At 43.2% G+C, this 15545-nt stretch overlaps 1 protein-coding gene across 2 annotated transcripts; it reads right to left on the bottom strand.

The window, feature by feature from the left end:
• Nucleotides 1-1563: 1563 nt before the first annotated feature.
• Nucleotides 1564-15311, bottom strand: qtrt2 (queuine tRNA-ribosyltransferase accessory subunit 2). Of its 2 annotated transcripts, none has more exons than XM_047568880.1 (8): nucleotides 14735-15311; nucleotides 14596-14651; nucleotides 11357-11433; nucleotides 9485-9694; nucleotides 8386-8585; nucleotides 6326-6495; nucleotides 2184-2298; nucleotides 1564-2083 (listed from the first exon to the last, which is right to left on the bottom strand). In XM_047568880.1, the coding sequence occupies exons 1-8, from the start codon at nucleotides 14950-14952 to the stop codon at nucleotides 1831-1833; spliced, it is 1299 nt and encodes a 432-aa protein (XP_047424836.1). In that variant the 5' UTR covers nucleotides 14953-15311; the 3' UTR covers nucleotides 1564-1830. The 2 variants fall into 2 exon arrangements, with proteins under 2 accessions (XP_047424836.1, XP_047424838.1); XM_047568882.1 differs by having other exon boundaries at nucleotides 6344-6495.
• Between the last annotated feature and the right edge of the window lie 234 nt (nucleotides 15312-15545).

Raw genomic sequence — 15545 nt, 5'->3', positions numbered from 1 at the left:
CTTACGCGGCGTAGTGTAAATGCTAGTTGATGTGTCTTCAAGAGCAACTTCTGCACTCAGACACTGGCGATGGGAAACCGTGACCTTCACTGCTGCTACTTTTTTTATGTCTCTCTGTTGTGTCTGGACCATTCACTGGATAAATATGAATTATGTCTCGTCATATGGGTCTCAGTCAGTGTGTAAACATGCAACATTAAGCACTAGCAGGCTTTGTTATTTTACGCCTTCATTGTGCACGTCCTAGAGGAATGAGTCAAGTTTTCTACGGAACTCTTAGTGTAAACAGTACGAACTCTTCATACTTTATGCTCTCAATCCACGTATTGTTCGCACCCTTACTTTTCCACTTAACACCCAGGCAACAAACTTCACAGTCAGCTACGTGCTTATTTATATTCCGCTTCATTGTGCTGCATCTCATCATTATTGCAAACACTTCTGTTCCACTTTTCTGTACGGTTGAAGGTCGCCAGCTCGATAAATATACGTCAAAATGAATAATCGGCTGGAGCGTGGACGCGCCGCGTTAAATTCCCTCGACAGGCAACAGTAACGACTTAAAATGGGACTAATCGTTTCAATAAGCGGATGAAATTTAGGGTTTTAACCGGCGCTTATTTACAGAACGAGGATCTGCTGAGCTTGCTTTTGTGTAAATCTTTGTTAGATACACATTCACTCAAGAAATCCCCCACCCCACCCGCTTTGTAAACTCCTGAAAACCACTGAATAAAATATCTGAAGCAGTTTTTCAGAGAAATGAGGACAATAGCCATTCACTGCCTTTTCTATTTTTACCAGCTAATCTGGGGGATTGACTTTACAACCTCCTCTGCTATGGTTTCTGCCTACTGCCATCCCATTAAACCTTAAAATAAACATGGTCTCGAGTACACTGCTTGCTTTAGCCCCCACCTCCCCACTCCACATCCCACATCTCCCCACAGGCATTACTGAAGTTCCATCTTTTCATCTTTCCCAGCCCATTTTATTCCTTAAGCATTTATGCACAGCGTCCACCTATTGATGACAGCAAATCCTCTAACCCACTTCTTCAGAAGGCTCAACGTGGTTAAGGTAAGCCACGGTGTAAAAAAAAAAAATAAAATATATATATCCTCCTTGCTCTTCCATAAATCTGTCACACTCTCCTCTTTCTGTCTGTCCCCTGCCCCCCAGCAGACGGCTGCACGGTCTGGCAGTCAATTATATCGCCTCACCTTCAAAAAAGCCTCCCTCCATCGGTGAATGGGAGGCAGTTGAGGTGGGGAGGGGGGGGACATATCTTTATCTGATCTTTATCCTTTCTCAGCAGCCGGTAACCGCAGAGCAGCGTGGAACTCTTTAATGCATCATAACACTCGCCGAGTGAGTTGCAGGAGGAGCTCGTCTAAACTGAGGCGTTCAGCTGAAACATTGAAAAAGAGGAGCCGTGGCGCGCGGGAACAAAGCAAAACAAAACTAAAAAAAAAAGGGCAAATGTTTGATGAAGACAGATCAATAAAGTATGAAATTGTATTTCACCCATCAGCTGTTGGTTTTAAAACATGAGGACATGAGTGGCATCTTTTCAGGTCATTTATTTAGCTGTGATCTGCTCTGAGTTATTCAGTCGGGCAACAACGTTTCAGATCAACGCGCCTGTTGTCCTCCAGGTGTGAGACCAGGACACCTGAGGCACCAACATCAAACAGTTTTCTGCCTCTCGTGTCGTCCCCCACGTTTAACCGGAGATGTGGCTTTGGCGCCGCACAGCGCGAGTCATTCCGAAGGTCTCCCCAGACCAGCGCCACAGGTTCGTCCCTAGACGGCGCTGGCGGTCGCCTCCTATTCCTTCCTTCCTGCCTGACGGCCTCCGTCACCGAGCAGCCTTCTTTTGAGGAGCTCAAGCTTGTCGCTGGCCACGGCTTCTCGGAGGGCGGCGAAGAAGCCGTGGTAGTGGGTGGTGTTGTGGATCATGAGCAGGACTCCAGCCAGCAGCTCATTGGTCACCAGCAGGTGATGCAGGTACGCCCTCTGGTGGTTCCTGCAGCAGTAGCAGCCACACCCCTCCACCAGGGGCCTCAGGTCGTCCTGGTACCTGGATGACGGTTCAAAAAATAAATAAATAAATTAAATATTCTGCAGGGACAGCTGCTTAAAAAAAAAGCCTTTGGGATGATGTAAAAGCTGCTACCAACCTCTTGTCTTTCAGACTGATTTCAAAGGATGTCATCTGTGTTTGATCTTCACGATTGAGGTCTCCATTCTGTTGCGTCTCCCCCGCCGTGTCCTTCTCTTCATCCAGCTCCAGCACTGACAAAAACGACACGCGTCTCATTAATTCAAAACCCTTCACACGCCATTTTTATTTACGATTACATCTGTTTTGAATGCCGACGTCCGTCTTAGACAGGTGGGGCCGCTCACCGTGAGGTCACTCGATTCAGTCAGACTAAAGTGTGAGTGGGAATATAATAAGCTGAGCTGAAGGGGGATCGGCTTTTAATGAAAGAACTGCTGTGTACAGGAATGCCGTGGTCAACTTGGGATGTGAGTCCACAACAATGCATATGATTAAACACAGAGATTAAAAGGCAACACAGGAGTCAAACGGGTTCAGTGAAGGAGTCTGAGCAGGGAGCAATAAAGTGTAAATATTAAAAGCATGCAAAGGAAATTATCCTGGGGTCTGTGTGGAGCTTAAAAGTGGAGGTGATGTGAATAAAATTTAAAAAGGACAAAATGAGGTTTGACCAAAGCTAAAAAAACATAAAGGAGGGAGAAGCAAGTGGAGATAAACTGAACATTACAAAAGCAAAGAGAAGCAACAATAGAAACTGGAGCCGAGAAGAGTGAAGTCTGAAGGATGTTTAGTTCAAGTTTAAAAGAGATAGTTCTTTTTTTCCCTTCTGTTTTAGACGAGCCATTAATCATCGTCACAGACCTTTCATGAAACCACAAAGAGGGAATATTCACACATTCTGAATCCTGCACTTGATGTCTGGTCTAAGGAGGGCAGGGAAAACCAAAAAGCAAGTGTGTGTTAGTCTTCATTCAAAGTAATGAGCTTAATTAATAAATTCATTGTTGAATATATTTAGTTCAGGCTGGATTTAAAATCCAGACACAGACACATTTGGAGACGCATTATTTAAGACTTTTTAAGACCTTTACAGGTTAAATTTAAGATCTTTATGAAAAATAATAATAATAACAAAATGTATTGTCATTCAGCTCTAAGTCAGGACGTCCCTGCTGTGGGCTCCACTAATGAGGAGCAGAAACCTAAAAGGCCGGGGCCAGATGATGATAAATGGACGTAAGGGTTTAAGACTTATACAGGACGAGAGACTTGTGATGGAATCTCGATTTCTGACCCGTGAAGCACAACGAGACACGTTTTAAAGGCAGGTGTGATCACATGTACTCAGTGTCGATACCAGGTCTGAAGACATCCCAACAGATCATGTGTTTTCTACAATTAAAAGCCTGACAGGGTAATTACTGCTTCTCTGATACGCATCCCTAGTCAGCTTTGAGCAGGACTACTGTTTATTTCCATGATTATAATTTACCTACTGCCTTTATTTATATTATTTACGCAGCAATGAGCATCAAATAGGTTTTTCAGCTGCTGAAAACATGAGTTTAGTATTTCTACTGGCTCTGGAAGGACGTAGTGTTACCGTAGTGATTCAAAACAATTTAAAAGTTTAGATGCAAACACAAAGAAAGATACTGTGAGTTCTGTATGAAGACAATAGGAGTAGAAAAAAAGAAAGAAGGAAGGAAGGAGTGAATGAAAGGAATGAAAGGAGGAAGGGTGGTAGAAAGGAAGGAAGGAAAGAATTAAGGAAGGAAGGGAAGAAGGAAGGAAGAAAAGAAGTAAGTAAGGAAGCAAGAAAATGAGGAAGGAAGGAGAGGAATAAGGAAGGATGGAAGGAAGGAGGAAAACAATTAAGGAAGGAAGGAAGGAAGGAAAGGAGGAAGAAGGAAGGAAGGAAGGAAGGAAGGAAGGAAGGAAGGAAGGAAGGAAGGAAGGAGTGAAAGCATAAAAAGATGGAAGGATGGAAGGATGGAAGGAAGGAAGGAAAGAGTGGAAGGAAGGAAAGAGTGAAAGGAATGAAAGAAGGAGCTAGGAAGGAAGGAAGGAAGGAGTGAAAAGAGGAAGGAATTAATGAAGGACGGAAGGAGTGAAAGGAAGGAACTAGGAAGGAACAAAGGAGTGAAAGGAGGAAGGAATGAATGAAAGGAAGGAAGGAAGGAAGGAAGGAAGGAAGGAAGGAAGGAAGGAAGGAAGAAAAGAATTAAGAAAGGAAGGAAGGAAGGGCAGCAGCTAATTAGCGCTGACGATGTTCCGTGTCAGAAAGGCTTTAACTGATAAAGGAGGGTGTTGACCCATCGTGGGACTTTGTAATTGGCTGAGAGGGGAATTAGAATTTGTGTTTGTGTTTGACACCAGCTCTGCTCCCTCCTCCACTGGACTCCATTACTCCGCCTGCACACAATCGATCAGTGCTGTCTGACTTCAGGTGCTGCTGCCACAGGCCTGACTCCACTGTCAGATGAGTTTGACGCAACTTCTTTAATTAGGCGCAAAGTCAGCGAGCTCTGGCCGCTCTGGTCTCAGACAGCTCTGGTCACAGTGACTGACTTAACTGTTACCTCACTGAAGCTACAATGAGACACAGCATTGACTTTGTTTCACCAACTATATTTTTGGCCGCCATCCAATTATTTAACAGATCTGGGACAAGTAAACACACGCACAACATTATACTTATGTCTTATGCTAATGCCTCATAATAAACGCCTCATCTTCACGGTGGCACAATCCCCACATCCTCCCAGACACTAACGCACACTTCTCTCCTATTCATTAGTGTAAAAAACGTCTCTTAACAGCTGTCTTAGCCTCGTTGTTCACCAAATTGAAACTAGATGAAGGGTTGTTGATTTTACTCACATTTACTCGGCGCCAGGTCTTTTACACTGAGCCACTGGAGTCTGAATAAACATGACGCCCCTTTACATTAGTGGAAGAACCAGAATTAACTGAGCGTGTGTCTTAAAACTCCCGGGTCTCTTCCTACGGATATTAACAAACCCTCGCCGTCTCGTTTTAATCCCTTTTATCAGTTAACTAATTTTAAAACATCAAAGCGGCTTCCCTGCTTTCTAACGCGCCCAACTCTAATGCTGTGGCTGATATCTCGGCATATTTATATCCTGGAGTCTTTCGCCCCGTCCATACCTCTTACATGCACAGAAATCACGCTCAGTAAACTATCGTGTCATCAGAGGAACCAAATCACATTTCATTCAGGGGTCATTATAACGTGAAGAAAGGACCCCCTACCCAAACTTACAAATTACACAGTGACATGTCAGTTTGCTCTGGGCGCATGTTACGAGCTCTTTAAGAGAAATGCCAGCGTTTTCTTTTTTCTTTTTCCTTTCTTTCTTTCATCACACTTGCATTGAAAAGTGTCATTTTGTGGCTTTGGGCGACGCAGCTTTACCTTTTGCTTTTTAACGAGCAGACCTGTTGAGAGCGGTCAAATTCTAATATGTCTGATTCTGAGCCCCTTCCTCTCCTCCTTTGTCCAATTTATACATTTGAAATGAAACCACGCGGAGGTTCAACATGGTACATGTCTGGAAACTGAGTAATAGCAGCGGGTGTCGGCCTTAAATGTTCTGCTGAGGGAAAAATGTACATTAGAAAAATATAAATGAGAGGCAGAGGAAAGATTTATCTATTCCTCCTTAAATGTTCTATGCTTGTTACAGTCAGTGTCAAAATTAGTTGGAGTGAAAGTTGGAGTATGAAGACAAAACCTATTAAAACATGGTTCTTCAAAGTTTTTCAGACCAGACTAGTGCTATTTATAAATATACATTATTATTATTATCATTTTGCATATTCAGTCGTCGGCTAATGGGAGCGAGCTGCACTGTTAGCTTTGTGCATTTAAGGAAATCTAAATTTGTGAGGCAAAATTTAAATATATATATATAAAAAATGTTTAATCAACCAAAACTTTTGCAGCCCTCTTGCAGTACCTCCGAGGAACCCCTAGGGGTCGCAGACCCCCTGTTGAAGAACTATGCTCTAGTTCAGCGTCTTCAACATGAAGACTTATGTATTAAATCATTAACTTTAAAATATGTTATTTTATTAATGGAGTTTGGTGCCGGCGGCTGCATCTATAAAACAATTTTTTTATATACTTACCCACTTTCCGCTTACAGCTTTTGCTTTGTTTGAAATAACAGTTAAAAAAATAAAATAAAATAAAAACTTGTTACAACTTTTAATCTCAGCTTTTCACCACACCTGCAGGGGGCGCTCTACCTGCGCGCTCCGGGTCCGGAGAGATGTCGAAGTCGAAGCAGAGAGCGCAGCCTCGCTCCGTCACCTGGAAGGGGAAAAAGCTCTCGAACAGGTCCACGCCGGCCTCCGCGCACGCCACCACCTCGTCAGGTCGGCCCACGCCCTGCAGCAGCCTGACGATCACAGAGCAGGACAAACCAGCATGAACCACTGGAGTCAACATTAAATAAATCATAAACACAAATAACATGGCTGCAACATATTACTGCCTCACGAGAGGCATGCACAAACACCTGAGGCGCTCTTCCTGTCCACAACAACACGTGCACACTTTATTTTTTTCGATTCTACCCGCGGGCGTCAAGGTCAAGCCCAATTTAGCTCCGGTAACGACTCCTCTCCACTTTCCAGGAGGAAGCGGCGTCCCCCCCCCCCCCAACCAGCGAGAGCAACCAGCGGGGGCGTTGCCTGTTCACGAGCTGACTTAGCAAGGTTCGCCCCGAGAGCCCCGGGTTACAGACTACACACCTCCTCCCAGATTCACACTCTGGCACTCAGTCACAGGCGCTCCGTCGCCTCCGGGAGAGGAGTGCTCATGTGAGACGGCGGTCCCCAGAGAGGAGGCTGATTTAGTTGGGAGAACAAACAACTTCTGGAGGAAGTTTGTCCTTGTGCCTTTAATAAGGACCTGTGCTCGGAAAAAAGTGGAGCCTCTCTGCTGTTGGAAGCAATTTATTACCAAACAATATCCTTCAGTCCTGAAGGTTGTGGAAGGGATATTGTTTTGTTATCAGGCTCATGTATCAATGTACGTCTGAGGCTGAAATTAAGGATTATTTTTTTTTGTTAGATCGATCCGTTTTAGACTGTAAAATGCACAGCTGACGCCCCGAGGTGACCTCTTCAGAATGATTTGTTTTGTCCAACAGACAGTGTGTTAATTGCTTATTAAAGCAGCTGCTGATTGGACTTTGTTTGTGGCACAATCAGCTAATGTTCTCAGCTTCAGTTTAACTAATAATCTGAAAGTGAGGAAAACAATCAACACTAATCATTTGTAAGATAATTCAGAATTAGAATCTGGCTCTGTAACGTGCGAGGGCAGGGTTTAAATCTCAATGCAAGTCAATTTTGTGACGTTTTTTTGATTTCAGAGATGCGTTTTTAAGGCATTTTAAAAGAGAGAAAGAGAAACAGCACCGGGAATACGTGTAATGAAGAGCGGTAAAATAACTGATGCTGGTCCTTTAAGGTTGAGCGGAGATAACGACCGCTGACAGACAGCGGAGAGGTTGCGGGGCGCGGGCGGATCTGCTGGGTTTTCACTTACGATCAATCAAGCAGGGTAATTAATTGATTGAGCAGAATCCACCAACTGCGCCCGCTTGGCTTCTCGCACACAAACGACCACAATGAGCAAAAAAAATAAAGAATGAGGAGAAATTAAATGAATTAATTGTTCATTAATCTGTATTATCAGCCGAAAGGACTTAATGAATCCCACACTGCGGTAAAACTGAGCGTGCCCTTGTTTGGGTTTTGCAAATGTTGTCGAAATATTATCGGTCGCTCTCCTTTCAAATTTGCTGGAGGGCTGGAACAAAACGGGTCGTTTTGAACGTGTGCTTTTTGCACCCTTCAGCTGGGATTTTGACATTTTTATTCTCTGATGTTTTTCTAAACCAAGAGGGAAAATAATTGGCAGATCAATAATGGAAATAATTGTCGGTGGCAGTGAATATTTGGCCGAGTAAACATCTCTTTAAAATGGTAATTTCGGAGCTTTTCACAGAACGCATTATTGGTCAAAATCAAAGCGTATTAATAGAGGCTGCAAATAATGATGGATTGCTCCGTGGACACAAAGCAGCTGATAATAAGCTGCTAGATATGTTTATACAACATTATTGATGACATAAAATGAACAACAGCAGAATAAAGGTCACTGCTTTTTGTCTCAATATTGCTCTTTTTCTTTTGTTCTGGTCGACTGACTTTGGGTTAAATACTGAGAAAAGGTGCATGATTACTCCAAAATCCCCAAAGCCACGAGGAGTTCAAACCTGGGTTTGTCTTCAGGCAGCTCCTTGGTCACGGCGCTGATGAGCTGGATCCTCAGGGCCTGGTCCATGGCGCCCGTCTGGAGGCCGTCCAAGCAGAATCCCGCTACAGGTCTCTTGGCCGTCTCCCTCGCTGAGCGCACCCTCTCCTCCAAGATGTCACCCCCCTCCACCACCCCGAACACCCCGACTCCCTCCAGCTCCTGGCAACGACAGACAGTTTGTGATTAACAGCTGACACGAGACTCCTGGAAGACGGAAAGGAAAAGCAAGCAATACCGGGAGGGAAGCTAAAACAGACATTTTCCTGAAGGACGCAGTTGCACAACGAGGTTTTGCGGCTGCAGAGCGGAAGTGTATAAATAAACTGTTTTATTCTCGCCGCAAACCAGCTGGATTTTGATGACTTAACGTGAAATCGACTGCGCATCGCGAGGAACGGGAGGCTCAGTGGGGCGTGGGAGAGCGCGGCGGCAATCGAGCGTCTCGCGGGCGCACGATGCTGATGGAGAATTCCTCGCAGTCGTGCTTTCACTACACGATTTCACACTTTGCGTTTATAGTCTCAAAGAACATTTGGTTTGACAGTAAAACAGCACATTAAGCAAGAACATAAAGGCCGGAAAAAACCCGAAATGTGGAAGCTTCCAAGATGCAAGTAAAAAAATATATATTAACTCCACTCTAATAAATGAAGCTACTGATGTCCTTGTGTTAGAGCGGTATAGTTAAAAATATATTATCTCCTCTGAAGCAGAACTGAGTGAAGGGGTCATAGGTGCCACTCGTGACAGATCTGCTCCTTTTACATGAAACCTTGGTGCTCTCTTCTCTTCTCTCCATCATGACTTAAAAGAAAGGAATAAAGGCTCTTTCATTTATCACGTCTGATGCTGCCCCTTTACACACCTGCCGATGCCGTATATACCCACCTGTAATGTATTCATCCTAATCTCAGTGTGTTTCCAGCCGTAACACAGCTGCAAAACCACTAGGCATCAATCCTTGTCTCGTGCGCCTGAGCTGTGGACGACTGCCTCACGAATGTTAAGTCTACAGACTCTGAAAGAACAGCTGAATGTGTGTGTGTGTGTTTATATACCTGCGTGTTCTGGTGCACCAGCAGACACTCGTCTAAGTGAGCGAGCGTTCGATCCACCGACTTTCGAACCCTTTTGCGCGACGTGTTGCTCTGCCAGGTCTCTCCGTCGGCCATGCTCTGGTACCAGTCGGGCTGCACGGCCTTCTGGAGGGCCATGAACTTGGCCGCCGTCAGCTCTATCCGGCCACCGCTGCCCCACACTGACACGGTCTGATCGGAACAACACAGAGACATTTCCATCTGAGACATGTCTTTTGATTGTCAGGCGAGAGATGGTAAAAAAAAACACTTCAGAAGTCTTTATCTAGAACAAAGCTAACACGAACATCTGACTAAGTTCTGACACTGACAAACACTTATGTGAGCAGAGAAGTGTCTTCAAGACGACTAAAAACATTAAAAATTCAAGAAACTGTCAAAGAAGCACACTGCTTAAAGTGTACGAGGAGTGGTGGCATTCTGAAATTGTTTTCCAGGAAACAACTAACTCTAAAATGTTAACAAAATTATATGGTGGGAGACATACAGCCTATTGCCAAAAGTATTTGCTCATCTGTCATTCTTAATCCAAACGGTTTAATATGACGTCGGCCGACCTCTTTGCAGCTATAGCAGCTTCAACTCTTCTAAAAAGGCTTTCCACAATGTTTACGAGTGTGTTTATGGGAATTTTTGATCTTTCTTCCAGAGGCCCATTTGTGAGGTCAGACACTGATGTTGTATGAGAAGGACTGGCTCGCAGTCTTATTCTAATTCATCTCAAAAGACCTTGTTGGAACAGGAGGGGGCCACGACCAAAATGTTGCATGGAATTATTTAGAATCTCTTGAAGCATTCAGAGTCTGTTTCTCTGGAAGTAAGAGGCCAAAAAACAACCCCCTCCACCAGACTTTACACTCCACCAAACCCAGATTGGTCCATCAGAATACCAGAAGCGTGATTAATCACTCTGGAGAACATCTCCCCTGCTCTAGGGTCCAGTGGTGTCGTGCTTTACTCCACTGCACCCTACGCTTTGCGTGGCCTTTGGTCGATGCAGCTGCTCGGCCATGGAAACTCATTCAATGAAGCTCTTTACAGACTGTTCTTGAGCTAATCTGAAGGTCACGTTAAGTTTGGAGGTCTGTAGTGACTGACTCTGCAGGAAGCTGGTGACCTCTGTGCACTATGTACCTCAGCATCCACTGACCCTGCTCCGTCACTTTACTTGACCTGGCACTTTGTGGCCGAGTTGCTGTTGTTCACAATTGTTAGAATTAGATACTAGCAAAGTATCACACATACACCAATCAGCCACAACATTAAAACCACTGACCGGAGAAGCAAATAAGATTTTTCATCTTGTGACAATTCAATGTTCTGCTGGGAAACGTTTGGACCTGGTATTCATGTGGATGTTACTTAGACATGTACCACCACCACATAGCAATGACACTCCTTGATGGCAGCAGCCATTCCCAGCAGGATGCAGCCTGACACACACACCAAAACGCTTTAGGAACAACATGAAGAACACAAGGTGTTGACCTGGCCTCCAAATTCACTAGATCCCAAACTCATCAAGTATCTGTGGGATGATCCACCCATGTCCATTCTCTGATGAGTCACAATTGTATTGGAGGCACAAGAAAGACCTACACAATATTATTAAAGAGGTTTTAATAATATTACGTAAAAAAAGCAATGTTTTTAGCTGTATACTCTTGATTTATGACCATTTCACCACTGTGGTGTGGTCAGAAATCTACTGCAACAGTTCAGTCTACCTGTACTTCACCTCAGCGTGGGAAGAAATAAAAATCCGAGGACATTAGCAAAACCAAGACTTCAGATAGGTATTAAATTAGCCTATAAACCGTAGCCCAGCCTCACCTTGTTCGTGGTATAACCTGTGGGACAGGCAGTTGCAGGGTCGTGAAGTGAGCAGTACAACGCAGTATCGTGAAGACCTGAAACAAAGAAATCACTCCATTACTCACAGAGAACCAGACCTGTCACAGGGTTGGAAACGGGCAGCGACGGCCGAGGTGGAGGAGAGAGGCGCTTCATTACTGCATGTTAATGTGACAACTACGAGGAACGAGGCGCGGCCTTATCAGCAAACCCAGCTGCAGCGGAAGATCAAAAGGTGAGAAAACACAAGGATTAATAGCAACAAATGCAGTTATTATTTCTAATTATTCAATCACTGCACTTCCCTTCTGGGGATTCAGAGGCCGCACTGTAGAAATCCCCCGACAGTTTACGACAAGTGACTGTGATTACATTTCTAATTTCGAAATGTTGTTGCCTGAGGTCGGGCAGGCATTAGTGCTAGTGCTGTTGTACAGCAAAGCCAAATGAGGTCGCTCTTCTGGTGCATTTATATAAATATTACCCAGAACAGAACTACGCTTCAGTCAAGCTGACAGAGCTAATCAGCCTTTCAACATTGAACTCGACATAGCGTATATTTAAAAGCATCGCGATTTGTTCCCGTCCTTTTTATTTTGCCAGCGGGAAAAATGTTCATACATAGTAAGCTCTTCAGGAAATGTGAGCATGTGTGACATTTGCATCAGCTAGTCACTCCAGCACGGGTTCCTCTGATGTGGTTATTTTAAAAAAAAAAAAAACCTCATGCAAACCAGTAAATTACTTCCACATTGGAAATAAAAAACAGCAACAAGGTCCATTCAAATGAGCCACTATTCCTGCTCTACAGCCTCCAGACCTTTGATTTGGAGGTGAGGGATTCAGTCAAGGCTTTACTTTTGACAAGCAGAGAGTTATTGCCCAATGTGTTAAGAGGGAGGAAAAAAAAGACTTGGATATTCAGAATCACAACAATGAAGTTCAAAAATATCCTCATTTAATATGCACGACCTGTATCTATCTATCTGTTTAGCCAGATGACAGTAATGTGAAGATCTGATACTCTGAGTTGGACAAAAAAAACACTGGACCAGCTGGATAATGGAAGATTTATTTAGCCCATCGTCTGTTTTAGAGAAATGACAACCTGAGGGTCTAAAAATTGAAGCCAACAAGCAGCTGCCAACAACGGCAGTTCAGCAAACAACAACTCGATCCTGGCTCCAATCCCCAACAAAACTTCCACATCAAAACATTCAGATATACATACAGCAGAAAGTCTCATCACGTGTACATACTTCTGTTCAAGTTCATTGTATATGTCTGCTTCTATTATTATTTTATTCTGAAAGTCTAAATTTATGTTGTACAGTTTTTCTATTTTTTTACTTTTACGCTTATTTAAGTGCTTTTTCTCGTACCACTGAGCAAAGTGACCGTGTATGTGCACTCATACTTGACCAATTAACCTGATTCTGAGAAATAAACAAGTTTACAGCCTGATCCATAACATGGTTTTGGATGCATTAATGAATTTCCCTACTAACCTGTATATATCAAGGATTAATGTTTCCCTCACAGGTTTCTGGACTCACATCTCGGCGCCACCTCTTCGCCCATCTATTTGGATTATTAGACAGCTCTGCCAAGATGGCGACAGTCTGATTCCCCACACTAAGCTTCAAAACCACTCTTCGTGAAACCCACCCTGTAGGGTTCGTCCATATTCACGCGCAGTCAGTTTCCTGTCTTCCACACAATAAGGATGATGACGGGCCTAAGAAACGTCACTGGTCAAACGCAATCTTTTCAAATATGTACGTGTTCGACACCTTCAGGCAAGGCTGTTTCATGAAATTTCCATACTAATCAGTAATAGCTCTGTTACTCTGGATCAACCTCAGGCTCCCTGAATAAATGTATATTTTTATGGAAGAATTTTTAAATATAATAATTATCATTTCACCCGGAAACAAGCTTTGAGATTTGAACACATTTATATTGAAATGTCATGTAAAATCGTCAGCTATATCTTCTATTTGTACCATCATCATCAGGTGCTGCATGTACGCTTTAGCCAGATGTTTTATTTAGTCTTTAATTAACCAGGTAAAGTCCTATTGAGATTAAAAATCTCTTTTTCAAAAGAGACCTGGCCAAGATGGGCAGCCGTGCATCCAACCGGCAAAGTTACTGACAGAGAAACAACAAAAAACAACAGGAAAACATACATCCAGCAGGGACACAGTTTACACACAAGTCACTTGGTGATTGTGCTAAAAGGAAGCTACACTAGTTAAATCATGAAGAGAAAGTTAAATCAACCTCTAAGACCTTTAACATGGATTTATAAACATCAAATGAGACCTGCTCTTCAAGTTTTAGATCATTTTGCGTCATATTCAAGGCAGCAGGAGCTGAATAACTGAGAGACATTTTATCCTTTTCTGTTCTAACTTTAGGAGCAGACATCAGTAAGATGTCCTGTGATCTCAACAGATAGTTTTCAGTGCTTTTTTGCGAAATGTGGATACAGAAATACGACAGAAGAAGGAAGAAGAATTACAGGTCTACCAATGAATACCAACACCAACCAACCCGATCGTACAGGGTGCAGGGTGATGAGTATGAGATCAACAGTTGGTGATGAACCTAGTTAAACTGTGTATGTTTATCTTGTTTCTCCTGCTGCTCTCCTCTACCACTTTTTCCATCTTCACCCGGCTGACATTAGGCAGATTGGTCCATGCATACGAGCTGGGTTCTATGTCAATAAAAAATAATTGAACTGAATCTCCACAAAACTTGTTCCAGCAAAAAGGTGAGCACACAAATGCTACAACCAATTTAATTGGAGTAGTACTAAGCAAACTTTTCAGTGAACGTGTCAGTCTTTGAGAAATGTGCCGGTTGCATTTTAATAAAACATAATGCCTGATGCTCGTGCAGAGACCCGCTGGGTGAAAAGGATTAAAAAGGGGTAATGTATGAGTCAATGAGCTGCAATATTTTCAAATGAGGTCAAAAATTTCTAATCATAAGTTAATTAAAAACTTGATGATGAGATATGATAACCTATACCAAACACATTTAAATACATCGGAAAAGCATTCGGTACCCATCATAATTTTTGCCTAATGAAATAATCAAAGCCATTTGTCCTGCTTCTTCTTCTCCTGATTATCTCTGGAACATAAATTGGATGAAAAGCTGAAGAGGGATAGATAAAAAAAAAAAAAAAAAACGTGGTATTATACCTGCAAACTTCCTGAATCCATCCTTAAACTCCTCCAATACTTCCTGGTGCTCTGCTCTAGAGGGAGAGGTGATGAAGTTAGAATTGAAGAGTTTTTTTAGTGTGTTTGAGTAACAAAAAGAGAGATGGGTATAGCTTACATATTAGACAAAGTGACCTGAGTGGCACAGGGGAGGTTGCTCATGGTGTGCAGGGTGTCCTGGGTGAGGTGGGGCACTGTGCCAAAGGGGGTGTACAAAAGACACCCCGGAACCTCCAGCGAATGCTGCCCCGTCTTGCCGAGTCCCTTCAGGACACCCACCCGACTTCCTCCCTGAACTACACGGGACAGCTCCAGCTGCATCCTGCTGCTAGCCATACCCGCGGCTTCGTAGTTCTCTAAAAAAATAAAATGTACCTATCGATCTACACTGCAATGCCTAAGCCACAACAAATGTCAATGGCAGTGGAACCCGTTATCTAAAGGTGTCTATAGACGCAGTCACTAGTGAAACAGCATGAGAATTAGCCACGTTGCTAACTAGCATCACGTGTTACAACTTGTGCGGATTTCCGTCAGTTTCAGTTGTTTCCTGCATCTAAGCGACACACTATAAGAAATACAAATAAATATGCGCATCCACAATTGTGACTGTTAAATATTTGCGCTATGCTTCAAAACCAACGCTTTTGGCTTACCTACTAACTGTCTGTTGGACAGGAACTACAAGTCGCGGAAATATGTCGTCATCAACAGCGACGGCATAAAAAAACTACTGCCAAAGCTTCAATTTTGCTTAAAATATAAATTAATTTTGTTGTAGTCTATAACGTCATGAAGACAGTTTATTGTTATTCGACTACAAAGTTTTATTTTTACTTTTTGCTCTATAAATACAACTGTGTCAATTTGAGAGGCAAAAGCGTTGCCATGGTTACGGGAGAGACGCTGAAACCACATCTAACGTCTAT

Source organism: Mugil cephalus, chromosome 18 (assembly GCF_022458985.1).
Source record: "Mugil cephalus isolate CIBA_MC_2020 chromosome 18, CIBA_Mcephalus_1.1, whole genome shotgun sequence".
In the NCBI taxonomy this organism is placed as follows: Eukaryota; Metazoa; Chordata; class Actinopteri; order Mugiliformes; family Mugilidae; genus Mugil; species Mugil cephalus.
The sequence above is the reverse complement of the archived record's forward strand: the minus strand, read 5'-3'. Positions and strand labels throughout refer to the sequence as shown.

Bases quoted from the DNA above. Each gene is read 5' to 3' on its own strand.
- qtrt2 (XM_047568880.1), bottom strand. From the start codon at position 14,952: ATGGCTAGCAGCAGGATGCAGCTGGAGCTGTCCCGTGTAGTTCAGGGA. The intron at 11,434-14,595 runs GTATAATACCAC...TCTTTGTTTCAG, and splicing joins TGGATTCAGGAAGTTTGCAG to GTCTTCACGATACTGCGTTG. The intron at 2,299-6,325 runs GTGTGGTGAAAA...CGTTTTTGTCAG, and splicing joins AGGTAGAGCGCCCCCTGCAG to TGCTGGAGCTGGATGAAGAG.